This window comes from Notolepis coatsorum, assembly GCF_963971535.1.
Source record: "Notolepis coatsorum genome assembly, chromosome: 16".
Lineage (NCBI taxonomy): Eukaryota > Metazoa > Chordata > Actinopteri > Aulopiformes > Paralepididae > Notolepis > Notolepis coatsorum.
Genome location: NC_140180.1, coordinates 22,113,790 through 22,127,622, shown reverse-complemented (window position 1 = coordinate 22,127,622; position 13,833 = coordinate 22,113,790). Strand labels below are relative to the sequence as shown.

General features: G+C 43.4%; 1 protein-coding gene across 1 annotated transcript in view; it reads left to right on the top strand.

Annotated features, from left to right (window-relative positions):
• Window positions 1-13,833, top strand: part of flt4 (fms related receptor tyrosine kinase 4) — a 204,955-nt gene that overhangs the window by 69,276 nt on the left and 121,846 nt on the right. The window contains 1 exon segment of the mRNA XM_084332309.1: window positions 13,152-13,279. Within this exon segment, the coding sequence (XP_084188435.1) occupies window positions 13,152-13,279 (128 nt within the window).

Below are 13,833 nucleotides of genomic sequence, written 5' to 3'. Positions count from 1 at the left end.
GATTCGGCTGACTTTTTGACGCCAACCCGTTGAAGTTTTCCAACAATCCGACTCCGATTCAGAGCCAGACTGCCGTGACATTGATACCAGCCCTCAACATCCCTCCTACAACTTCAAATTGGCTAATATACTCAATTTTATTTCTCAAGGGGTTTCTCTTAACACATTTTGTTCCCTCTCATGAAGCAGGTAATAAAATACATTTGTGGCTAAGTATTCATTAGGCTATAGATTACATTGCTGATGCCATGGGACAGGGAAGAAAATGAAATGTAAAATTGAAATGTAAATGTGTCATAGGTAAGAGGGGCTGCCTTGTTTGTTTTTAATTATCTAAGAATTAGCAGAGATAGGCAGCTGAGATATTACTAATGTCAGAGCAGTTTACTGTAGAGTCACTAAATTAAGTTATTTATTTTTTTACCCAGGGACAGTGCACATTAATCAACATCTTCAGTTTCCACATCAATGTAAATATGCCAGAATTAGCTAATGAGCTCATTTTAATCTGTAGTCCCTGCCTACCATGCATGTCTTTTATGGTGTTCGAGGAAACCGGGGTACCCAGAGGAAACCCACGCGAACACAGAGAGAAGCCCTGCTGTTGTTCGAACCCAGGACCTTCTTGCTGTGAGGCAGCAGTGCTAACCACTGTACCACCGTGTTTCCCACTGTCAGTCTGTGGGTAGGCTATCTGCCAGACTAGCCTGTATGTATTACCCTCTATGACAGATGTTGAGTGTTTATACTGGGGGGGGGGGGTCCAGGCAATGTGTGTGGGGGGTGGCTTTGTGTGTTTTGTTACACGTGTTACTGTTGACATGCAATTCGTTCATTCAAGTATTTATTTATGCCCAGCTCTGTTCAACTTAAAACATGTTTGTTCTGTTCAACCCATGTTGATGAGCACAGACATGGGCACAAGTTAAAGGGGGGGGTCACGACCCAAATCAAGAATTCAAAAGATGTTATTTCCACGGTCTAGGAAAGTTCCATCAACATTTGTGAACATGAGCTACTCTCTCCCCCAAAGACCGAAACCAGAGAAGTAAGAATCAAACTAGTGATGTCATCAGATATACAGTAAAGTCTGCTCCATTGACTATGAACTGGGGAGTGATTTTGTGGACCCCACAGAACGTTTGGAGTATTTATTTTTACACCCAAATGAGCTTCATTCTATAGTAGTAGTATCAGTACTGAAACTGAAAATGTACACATACAGAATATTCCCTTGGATGCTCTCAGTGCTTCACCTAAATTCATATTCTATGGAGCAGCTCCAGACGTCATACTTGATGACATCACAAGTTTGAGTTTCAATGGAATACTGTATAGACGGTTTCACTGGAATTCTGTTGCTATGGAACAGTTTGGACCCAAATGTGCTGTATTTCCTGTTAACTATTGCATTTTCAAACATTGCAACATAAAATAACCGTCTATAGGGAGGTGTAGTAGTGGTTACGTCATTAGCGTTTCCGGCCGGTCCACCTCGCAACATTTCTAAATCGTCTCGTTTAAAACAAATAAAGCATGACATTTGCATGGTGTACCTTTCTGTGTGTATTCATCCACAATCTATAGCTCAACATGAAAATATTTGCAATTAATCCTAATTTTTTTTTAATTTATTTCAACCAAAAATGCTTAAACAATAATGTTAGTGATAGAAGGGAACTCATTTTGTGCAAAAATGGAAAGCTTTCCACTGTTCATGAGGCAGAATTGTTACAATAGAGCCGATAATCCATTTTCCCAATGATAAATCCCTATACGGGTGGACCTCGCGGGCGGTCCAAAGTGACGTCAGACTACACCTCCCTATAGAACAGTAGCCTAAGAGAGTGTGGTTCATCTCCTACTGTTATTTGCCTGACTAGGTCTACCACTCTCTGGCTAGGATGTAGGGCCCCTGCATGACCTGAGGTCTACCACTCTCTGGCTAGACTGTAGGGCTCCCTGCCTGACCATCACCAGGTCTACCACTCCCTGGTTAGACTGTAGGGGCCCCTGCCGCACCAGGTCTACCACTCTCTGGCTAGACTGTAGGGGCCCCTGCTTCACCATCACCAGGTCTACCACTCTCTGGCTAGACTGTAGGGCCCCCTGCCTGACCATCACCAGGTCTACCACTCTCTGGTTAGACTGTAGGGCCCCCTGCCTGACCATCACCAGGTCTACCACTCTCTGGCTAGACTGTAGGGCCCCCTGCCTGACCATCACCAGGTCTACCACTCTCTGGTTAGACTGTAGGGCCCCCTGCCTGACCATCACCAGGTCTACCACTCTCTGGTTAGACTGTAGGGGCCCCTGCCTGACCATCACCAGGTCTACCACTCTCTGGCTAGACTGTAGGGCCCCCTGCCTGACCATCACCAGGTCTACCACTCTCTGGTTAGACTGTAGGGGCCCCTGCCTGACCATCACCAGGTCTACCACTCTCTGGTTAGACTGTAGGGGCCCCTGCATGACCATCACCAGGTCTACCACTCTCTGGTTAGACTGTAGGGGCCCTGCCTGACCATCACCAGGTCTACCACTCTCTGGTTAGACTGTAGGGCCCCTGCCTGACCATCACCAGGTCTACCACTCTCTGGTTAGACTGTAGGGGCCCTGCCTGACCATCACCAGGTCTACCACTCTCTGGTTAGACTGTAGGGGGCCCTGTATAGTTTCTCTTTTCCTTGGAAGGTACGCATAAACAACACAGATGTCTCACTGAAAATAGATCTTGTGTTTGAAAAATAAAATAAAAATACTTCAATATCAAAGTGGTCTTTATGCCGTTAGGTTTTAAAGTGGTTGACTCTGCCCCAAGAACAGCAGAGGAGCCCACTTGCTGAATATGTCAGACATGAGAGATGAGTGATTTTTATTAAAAAGAAATGTTTACAGTTGCTAATAAGCATTTCCACACAGTTAACACAACAGCACTCTATGTGGACCAAGCTACGAGTTACCTTTTCATTGCGTTTGACACAGGAAATTGCTGCGTTGCCGTGGCAGCCACATCATTTGGATGAATGTTCCATTGGCAGTTGAACATTGTTGAACATTCCGACGCTCTGAGTGTCACGCACTGTCCGGCGTTGAAACGATACCCCTTCTTTCCATGACAGCATTATGAAGATCGTGTGGTCATCCTGGCCGGTGCGCTGGAGGAAATCACTGTGGTGCACTGTGCTGGCTGTAACAGGCCTCCGCTGAGTCCCAATGTATAGAGCAGTGGTTCTCAACCTTTTTCATTCACAGCCCCTAAAAACAGAGGGATGCCTGTTCACGACTCCCCTCCATACACGGTCAACAGATGAACTTTGACACAAAACTATTCTTTTTGTTTCCTTTCTTTCCCCCATTTCACCTGATTAATGATGGCTTTAGACTTCAAATATGCATTTGTTTCACAAGAAAAAAAGCATCTGCACCTAAAATTACATTACATGAGGAATATATAGAGTGGTAGAGACTAGGGCTGGGCGATATGGAAAAAAATTATATCGCGGCCGATAACGATATGATAATGTTATCATATTTCTCGATATCGATAATTATCGAATTGTTATAAGTATACATTTTTTTTTTTTTTTTTTAGCAACATATGTATGTTTATTTTGCAGCAATTCTTTGTCATTGCCGCCATCTTTAGTGTTACATCCCCTCACACTCCAGGGCCCCGTTCCACGTACCTGGATAACTGAGTTAGCCGGATAACTTTAACTGGATAACTGAGTTAGCCGGACTTTCCGGTTCCCCGTACGTGGATTTTCCAAATCACCATGACAACAGATCCAAAAGTTTGAGCCTGGTCGAAAGCAGAGTTTAAGTTCAAGTTAGCCTGAACCATCGCCACGCCCCCGCAAAAAAGTGACAGCCCGTTTCCTGAAACTATTCCCACAGTCTACGATCTGCATTATACCATTCTGAATTACGTTTTTGTGCTCCATTCTTCCAGAGGGGGCTTTTGAAATGTAAAATAGACCCAAAATGCTGATACTAAATTCACTTTGTCCTAAATAATGCACGTTATATATACCGTGGCGCTCGCTCGGTGCGATGTACACATTATGACGTGGTTATTTTAATTGTAACTGGGATTAAGATGTCTGATGAGATGCGCTGTTTGACGGATTTGAGGAATTGAATGAGCCGTTGACGTCACATTAATGAATGAGGATAAAGAAATAAAACTTCATTCAAAATAAGGAATATTCTAAACACGGGTCTCTCGTTCATTAATGTATAAACAATGAATTTATCCCATCTGGCACAGTGGCCCAGCGGTAGTGCTCAAGCCTGCCAACCCAGCGACCGGGGTTCAAAACCCTGTGTTTCCAATATAATTTTCTTGAATATAATATTAATGATTATACGCCAAAGTAGCCTGGTTTTAAGTTAAAATATTATAAATCTACATGCATTGAGGATGTCATTCTTTATATAGCTCTCAACGTGCACCAAATTGAATTATTCCTATATTGCAAAAAGAAGGAAAAGACTAGGGTCTCGAACACCGGTCGTCTGCGTGAAAGTCAAACGAACAACCCGTTAGACCACAGTAGAGATAAGTTAAAGATCGACTATACATCAATCAATGGGTAAGAGAGCCGTATCGTAATTCTGTTTAACAGTTTAACTAATTATTTTCGCTAGCAAGATCTCATTTGATTATTCAATCCAGCAGGCAAGTTTAAAGAAATATAATCTGATTGATTGAGGTAATGAGGGACTTAAAATTAGCCTATAGATAACGCATTTAACTTGTCGGCGAGGCGATTGAGCCGTATTGCAATCTGTCAATAAAGTTTCAAATCAATTAATCAATCAATGCCGTTAGAGAATCAGGATCTCTGCCATCGATACGTGCTGGCTTTTCACCTGAAGCGGCCGCGCGCATTTAGCCTGAGTCGCAAGTCTGGCTTGAGTTAACGAGACTGAATCCACCTTCGAGGAACAGGAAAATCCCGACTTCAAACATCGGGTTAACTGAAGCTGGATAATGACATCTTGATCGACTTAGTTGAACCACGTACGAGGAATGGGGCCCAGTTCTCAGGCTGCAGCTGGTTTAAAAGCTAAAGTAAACCGGCTTCTCTGCTGGCTGTGGCTCCAGGGGAGTTGAACAGTTCTCTGGCTCTGCTAGTTTATTTTCGATCTTTTGGCACTTTTTTGGTGGACAAACCACCGCACATGTGCACCGTGACTCGTGACTGGAGTCTAGTTCTGCTAGCACACATAGCCTACTGTGTACAGACGGTTTCAAACTGTATTTTAAATTAGAAAGCAAACAAAATAAATGGACAAGAGAAAAATATATCTCAATTTGGTCAGTATTGTCATTTGGACAAGCAAAGCCATTACTTTAAGTTGCAGGCAAGAAAGACAAGTCTGTCCACTGTCTCTAGTTTTAAAACTGCCCTGTTGCAGGTCACAAAAAAAAGATATATATATATATATATATATAAAAAAAAAGATTTTTTTATTAAAATATATCGCGATATTTATCGTTATATCGCCCAGCCCTAGTAGAGACAGAGAGGTAGAGCAGTAGAGACAGAGAGGTAGAGACAGAGAGGTAGAGCAGTAGAGACAGAGAGGTAGAGCAGTAGAGACAGAGAGGTAGAGCAGTAGAGACAGAGAGGTAGAGACAGAGAGGTAGAGCAGTAGAGACAGAGAGGTAGAGCGGTAGAGACAGAGAGGTAGAGCAGTAGAGACAGAGAGGTAGAGCAGTAGAGACAGAGAGGTAGAGACAGAGAGGTAGAGCAGTAGAGACAGAGAGGTAGAGCGGTAGAGACAGAGAGGTAGAGCAGTAGAGACAGAGAGGTAGAGACAGAGAGGTAGAGCAGTAGAGACAGAGAGGTAGAGCAGTAGAGACAGAGAGGTAGAGACAGAGAGGTAGAGCAGTAGAGACAGAGAGGTAGAGACAGAGAGGTAGAGCAGTAGAGACAGAGAGGTAGAGCAGTAGAGACAGAGAGGTAGAGCGGTAGAGACAGAGAGGTAGAGACAGAGAGGTAGAGCAGTAGAGACAGAGAGGTAGAGACAGAGAGGTAGAGCAGTAGAGACAGAGAGGTAGAGCAATAGAGACAGAGAGGTAGAGCAGTAGAGACAGAGAGGTAGAGACAGAGAGGTAGAGCGGTAGAGACAGAGAGGTAGAGCAGTAGAGACAGAGAGGTAGAGCAGTAGAGACAGAGAGGTAGAGCAGTAGAGACAGATAGGTAGAGCAGTAGAGACAGAGAGGTAGAGACAGAGAGGTAGAGCAGTAGAGACAGAGAGGTAGAGACAGAGAGGTAGAGCAGTAGAGACAGAGAGGTAGAGCGGTAGAGACAGAGAGGTAGAGCAGTAGAGACAGAGAGGTAGAGCAGTAGAGACAGAGAGGTAGAGCAGTAGAGACAGAGAGGTAGAGACAGAGAGGTAGAGCAGTAGAGACAGAGAGGTAGAGACAGAGAGGTAGAGCAGTAGAGACGGAGAGGTAGAGACAGAGAGGTAGAGCAGTAGAGACAGAGAGGTAGAGCAGTAGAGACAGAGAGGTAGAGCAGTAGAGACAGAGAGGTAGAGACAGAGAGGTAGAGCAGTAGAGACAGAGAGGTAGAGCAGTAGAGACAAAGAGGTAGAGCAGTAGAGACAGAGAGGTAGAGCAGTAGAGACAGAGAGGTAGAGCAGTAGAGACAGAGAGGTAGAGCAGTAGAGACAGAGAGGTAGAGACAGAGAGGTAGAGCAGTAGAGACAGAGAGGTAGAGACAGAGAGGTAGAGCAGTAGAGACAGAGAGGTAGAGACAGAGAGGTAGAGCAGTAGAGACAGAGAGGTAGAGACAGAGCGGTAGAGACAGAGAGGTAGAGCAGTAGAGACAGAGAGGTAGAGCAGTAGAGACAGAGAGGTAGAGCGGTAGAGACAGAGAGGTAGAGACAGAGAGGTAGAGCAGTAGAGACAGAGAGGTAGAGCAGTAGAGACAGAGAGGTAGAGCAGTAGAGACAGAGAGGTAGAGCAGTAGAGACAGAGAGGTAGAGACAGAGAGGTAGAGCAGTAGAGACAGAGAGGTAGAGCAGTAGAGACAGAGAGGTAGAGCAGTAGAGACAGAGAGGTAGAGCAGTAGAGACAGGGAGGTAGAGCAGTAGAGACAGAGAGGTAGAGCAGTAGAGACAGAGAGGTAGAGCAGTAGAGACAGAGAGGTAGAGACAGAGAGGTAGAGCAGTAGAGACAGAGAGGTAGAGCAGTAGAGACAGAGCAGTAGAGACAGAGAGGTAGAGCAGTAGAGACAGAGAGGTAGAGCAGTAGAGACAGAGAGGTAGAGCAGTAGAGACAGAGAGGTAGAGCAGTAGAGACAGAGAGGTAGAGCAATAGAAACAGAGAGGTAGAGCAGTAGAGACAGAGAGGTAGAGCAGTAGAGACAGAGAGGTAGAGCGGTAGAGACAGAGAGGTAGAGCGGTAGAGACAGAGAGGTAGAGCAATAGAAACAGAGAGGTAGAGCAGTAGAGACAGAGAGGTAGAGACAGAGAGGTAGAGCGGTAGAGACAGAGAGGTAGAGCGGTAGATACAGAGAGGTAGAGCAGTAGAGACAGAGAGGTAGAGCAGTAGAAACAGAGAGGTAGAGCAGTAGAGACAGAGAGGTAGAGCAGTAGAGACAGAGAGGTAGAGCAGTAGAGACAGAGAGGTAGAGCAGTAGAGACAGAGAGGTAGAGAAGTAGAGACAGAGAGGTAGAGAAGTAGAGACAGAGAGGTAGAGCAGTAGAGACAGAGAGGGAGAGACAGAGAGGTAGAGCAGTAGAGACAGAGAGGTAGAGCAGTAGAGACAGAGAGGTAGAGCAGTAGAGACAGAGAGGTAGAGCGGTAGAGACAGAGAGGTAGAGCAGTAGAGACAGAGAGGTAGAGCAGTAGAAACAGAGAGGTAGAGCAGTAGAGACAGAGAGGTAGAGCAGTAGAGACAGAGAGGTAGAGCGGTAGAGACAGAGAGGTAGAGCAGTAGAGACAGAGAGGTAGAGCAGTAGAGACAGAGAGGGAGGATGATTGTCATCTTGGATGAATCCTGCTGACCAGTCCATTCGTGTGAAACGTCTGTTTATACCCTCTGACGAGGTGCCAAAACAGTTTCCACAGATCTAAGCAGGAGGCTGATCAGAACCAGCTGAAATCACAGCCATAAATTAGGCCCAATGCGCGGCAGGATGAGAGGGGACACATGTGGCTTCAGTTAAGATGGACAGACCTCGCCTCCTGTGCCCCCCCCCTGCATTGCACCACCGCCGGAACACATGCTCACACCTTACGCAGGCCGAGCATGTGCACACTCACTCACTCACACACACATACAGACACACATACTGTACATACCGGTACATACTGTACACATGCACCCAGAAAAATGCATACTGTAACACACACACACACAGACACACAGACACACAGACACACACACACACGCACGTGCACGCGCACACAACGCAACACTCCCATGCCCCACGCGAAGGTAAGGAAAAACTCACTAAAACCTAGCAATAGGAAAAAAATGCACCACAGGCATATAATAATAATTGTTAGACTAGAAGTCTTTATTTGTCATGCAGTTTTTTAACACACACGCAAGATGGGCGACCCACAGGAACACACACACACATGCACTGAGTCGCCGATGAAATGTCTCTCTGCACTTTTCCCATCCCGTTGTCCTTCCCCCCATGGGCAGCCGGGAGCAGATAGGGCGTCAACGTGAGCCGCGCCCCGGGGACCAATCCAAGTGCTCCTGTCCGTCTTCGTCAAGGACGCCACAGCGTTAGCGATCTGTTGTGCATGTTTTTCCATTGGGTTTATCTTATCGGGGGGAAACCCTTGCGAGCACGGGGAGAACATGCAAACTCCACACAGAAAAGCCTGGGAGATACCCCACCTGAGTACCTGGCATCATGGAAACCTGGTCCCCAAGCGGGAATCGAACCCTGGACCTTCTTGCTGTGAGGCGACAGTGTTAACCACTACACCACCGTGCCGCCGCGGCAATGTGGAGGAGAGAAACCGTAGAAGGGCCGTTCAAGGGGGGATCTCCCTTCTTAGATGTTGGTGATAGTAGTGTTGCAATAAAACAGCTGAAACAGTTGGTAAGCATGCATAATTTATGTGTAATGAAACACAGATAAGTGCATGCAATAGCAACTGAACATTTTGAAAGATAAAAAATGTAGCTGATGGCGGATCTATTTGAGGCAAGGGGGCTTCACTCCAGTCTTATACAGTACTGTATATCCTAAACCTCTACTCAAGACAAGTCATGAGTTTTATTTGTCACAGCATACAAGCATACAGTGAAATGCGGGTGGTCATGCCAGCATGAATTGTGCAATAATACAAGTAATAAGAATAAGACATAACAGGTATAATGTACATAAAGTTTTACAAATTGCATGGTAAAAGACATGCTAAGGTCCTGCGATAGTGCAATACAGTGTTAGCTACAGACGAGGCACTGGGTCTTATGTACACTACTATACAATACTATACTATACAATATACAGTTATACTATATATCCTTATCCTTATCCTTACTCCAGTCTTATACAATGCATTCTAAACCCCCAGTGTCTCATACAGTACATCCTAAACCTCCAGTCTTATACAGTACCTCCTAAACCTCCAGTCTCATACAGTACCTGTGGTCAGTACTTGAGTAATTGTACTTCGTTATAATACTTAAGTACTGTTTTGGGGGGATTTGTACTTTACTCAAGTATTATTAGGTGTGTATATTTGTACTTTTACTCAATTACATTTCAGAGGGAAAAAACATACTTTTTACTCCTTACATTTAAAATGCAGACCTACAAAGTACAAATCTCGCAGGTCCAACCATTTTAATTAGTATATTTGTTTCTCTGGCCAAACTAACATTAACGTTATTAATCCTGCGGCCGCACTTTATTTAAAAACAGCCAATCAAATCCCCATCAATGGAAAATTAACCCGCCATTCTCCATGCTGATTGGTCCTTGTGCAAGACTAGAAAGCGGGTGTCTTTGATTTAACTCTTATGCCCCCCTAACGATTTTGCAGAGTTGTCACCTTAGTGCATGAAAAGATTGCATCACGTTCAAGGTCATAAAAAACTGAATTTGTAATATTTCGTTCCAATTCTTTTTTTATGAATACCACTATGAACCTAACTCAACATATCTATCAAAGATTCCAAATATTTCCGTTTGTAGGGTTATGGTTAGGGTTAGGGTTGGGGTTAGGGTTAGGGTTAGGGTTAGGGTTAGGGTTGGGGTTAGGGTTAGGTTAGGGGACTGTTGAGCAAGTGTTGGGGTGGGCACGGGCACAGGGATGAGATTTTACCTTCTCCTAATCTTTCTGTCTGTGTAACCCTAACCCTAACCCTAACCCTAATGGCAAGAAATAAACCACTATGGATGGTTTGAAAGCTAATATTGTTAACTTTTGTGTTAGAGGGTTTCAAAATCGAATCTTTTCAAATTCTGTGAATATATGGAAAATAGGCAAACGGACACAATTTCATGACATAATAATCAACACAGCCATCGTTGTACACAGAAACACAAAAAATATAGGCAAAAAACACAAAATAGTCGCTAAGGGGGCAGAAGAGTTAAACACCTGCTATCAGAAGAATACAGTCAGATTTTTTTTTTACTTTTACTTTTTAGTACTTAAGTACATTTAAAAGTAGAAACTTTTTTACTTTTTGACTCAAGTGTGTTTTTAGCCAGATACTCTGACTTTTACTTGAATAAGATTTTGAGACAGTACCCATACTTTCACTTCTGTATCATTTCTGGGTACTTTTTACACCCCTGCCTGTGATGACTTACTGCACTTTAACTGCAAGGAGTGTTTTTCTTCTGTTACATCCATGTATTTTGACCACCGCAGGGCAGAAACATAAGCCTCCCTATAGGGCCTGTTGTTTGGGCTTCCAACAGCTTGAAGTGATTTCTTTGAGCAGTGTGGAGAAAAGAAAGTATGCAAGTATGTGAATAATAGAAGTAAAACACACAGAAAAAGAACCAAGCAGGTAATATTCACACAACATCGTTGGCAGTTTTAACAAAAGCAGCCATGTGGAGAGAAAAGCCTGTGTAATAAGCTGCTTCACAATAGACTCTGTCTCCCGGGGTGGGAGTACGGTTCAGTAGCGATAACAACCGTGCCTTTTGTACACCACGCTGTAAAGTGGTGACACGTTATTGCTGTCATGTCGGCCCGAAGCCCCTGCACACAATAGCAGTCCACAAAGAGAAATGGTAAACATCAAGGTGACATAGAGCCCAACAAGAGAAATAGACTTTTCTCTCTTTTTCGCGGCTAACGGACTGAGCTTAAATGGTAACCGGTTAACAGTGTTTCAAGAGGGACAGTACCCCGAGGTGATTTGTAGGGATGTCCGATATTATCGGCATTAAAATGTAATATCGGAAATGATCTGTATCTGTTTTCAAAAAAGAAATTTTTTATAATCTTTTTTTTACATTTATTTAACCTTTATTTACCCAGGCAAGCAAGTAAGAACAAATTCTTATTTTATTTATTGTCAAAAGTATGCACAATGTTGTGTTAATTCCACGACAAGAGATATGTAATGTTAATTACCTGAAATTATTCCGTTTTTTGGGGGGGGGGGAAACGCTGCATATATCGGTATCGGAAATTAACACAATCTCCGCCAGGCAAATTATGAGCATCTTATAGCTCTGATGCCACTGCTGTAAGCCTATGGAGTCACTCACCTTCTTTGCAGGGCTATAACTATTTAAATAGTATAGATATCTGCATTACTATGGCCCATTCAACATCGGGTATCTATCGTTCAGGATGTGGGAACGTTATATGTTTCCATTCATACATTGTCGTTTAATACCGTTGTGAATATAAGTATGTTTTTAGAGTGGTCTGCGGTAATTCCTAGAACACGAGTTATAGGCCCCGATGCATATTATACTTAATCGATTGCCATTTCGTCCCCATACACGCTACAATTAAAATTTCAAATGCATATGATCGGTATATATTATGCTCCATAATATATATCGTGTCGTTTCTGATGAATTGATTGTCAATAACGGCTTTCTTTAGTACAACATCATACGTTGATCAGATGGATTGCAATGAAAGAAATGGACAATCGAGCTGGAATTAACGTTAGATTCCTCTTACCTCTGGCTGATGATACTGGAGGAAAAATATTCCAATTATTTGATTGCCATCTGCTAGATTGTATGTCCATTTGGACAACACCATAAACTCCAAAAGCATAATGATTATTGCGTCTCGAAGGTGATTCAATGCACTCGACTGTTCATCTGGATTCACGTTACAAGAAAACTGCGCCGGGGACGACATTCACAGATGCACAGAGTCATACTTCCTGTAGAAAAGTAAGTGCAACATCAGCCAAAATCCACCAGGTGGCGGTATCGGGCAGTTGCAATCGCAGACAGAGTTTCCCAGAGCCTTGGTGGATGAATTATGAATGGCAATAGCGAATAAAATAAATAACAATCACAATAACGAGTTTACTCATTCTTGGCGTTATTCGATTGGCGGGCAATAACGAGTTAACTCGTTCTTGGCGCAGAATGTGTTAAGAGTTGGACAATATCGGTATATCGGATATTTGTAAAAAAGCCAATATCGAACATCCCTAGTGATTTGACTTTTCGTTTATAATTCCTTTTTTTGAATAGTTTTAAAAAAAAATTAAATGTTTGTTGTTATGATTGTTCTGTTTGACGGAGCTAGATACCGTGATTGTTTGGAAGAATATGGAGAATACATGTTCAAAAATAAACTTTTTCATTCATTCATTCATTCATTCATTTGTCCTTCAACTGTTGTTGAAGTTCCTAATTAAGACGAGTGGGCAGAGGTTGAACTGTTCATTGTACTGTGTGTATCCAACTATAAAGGAAGGCATCTCTGTCTGTCCTTCGCATATCGCAGAGCCCCAGGACCCAGGGGGCTGCAGTGATCAAACCTGGTGCCATTTGGCCAGATGGTGGCGCTATAACGATACACTTTTTGCATAATATATCTTGGGAAGTGGCCATTCGATTTTACTTCACACTTGGCGGGTGTATTGCTGAAGAGACTCTTAAAAAATTTAATGTTCACATGTTTTTCAAGAGTTCTGTGTGTCACTTTCTACATGCAGACCCTGAACAGCCCTTCATCAGAAACAGTGCCAGTGGACTGGAGACCATCTTCCTCACACCCTCCTCTTCTCACATAGTGGTGCCCTGTCTCGTCACGATCCCAGATCTCAACATTACTCTTCATATGGTTTGTATCACATACTGCTCTACTTTGTTACAGAATTCATTGTCATGTGGAAATTCAACTGATAATTCTTAGTTTGAACTAATTATTTTGTTTATTAGTTTGTATCGCTTTGTGGTAGTGGTAGTTCAGCATATACATTTTATATTGAATACAACCAATTATTCATATTGATTTGAGTTTGTGTGTGTGTGTGTGTGTGTGTGTGTGTGTGTGTGTGTGTACGTGCTTGTGCATATGTGTGCACACTTGTGTGTATATGTGTGTCTGTCTATGTGGATGTGCATGTGTGTTTGTGTGTGAGTGTGTATGTGCATGTGTGCATGTGTTTGTTTGTGTGTATATGTGTGTGTGTGTGTGTGTGTATGTGCATGTATACCTTTGTTTGTTTGTGTGTAAGTGTACATGCTTGTGCATATATGTGCGTGCACTTGTGTGTATATGTGTTTGTGTGTGTGTGTATGTGGATGTGTGTATAATGTGCATGTATGTGTGTGTGTGTGTGTATGTGGATGCGGGTATGTGCATGTATGTGTTTGTGTGTGTGTATATGGATG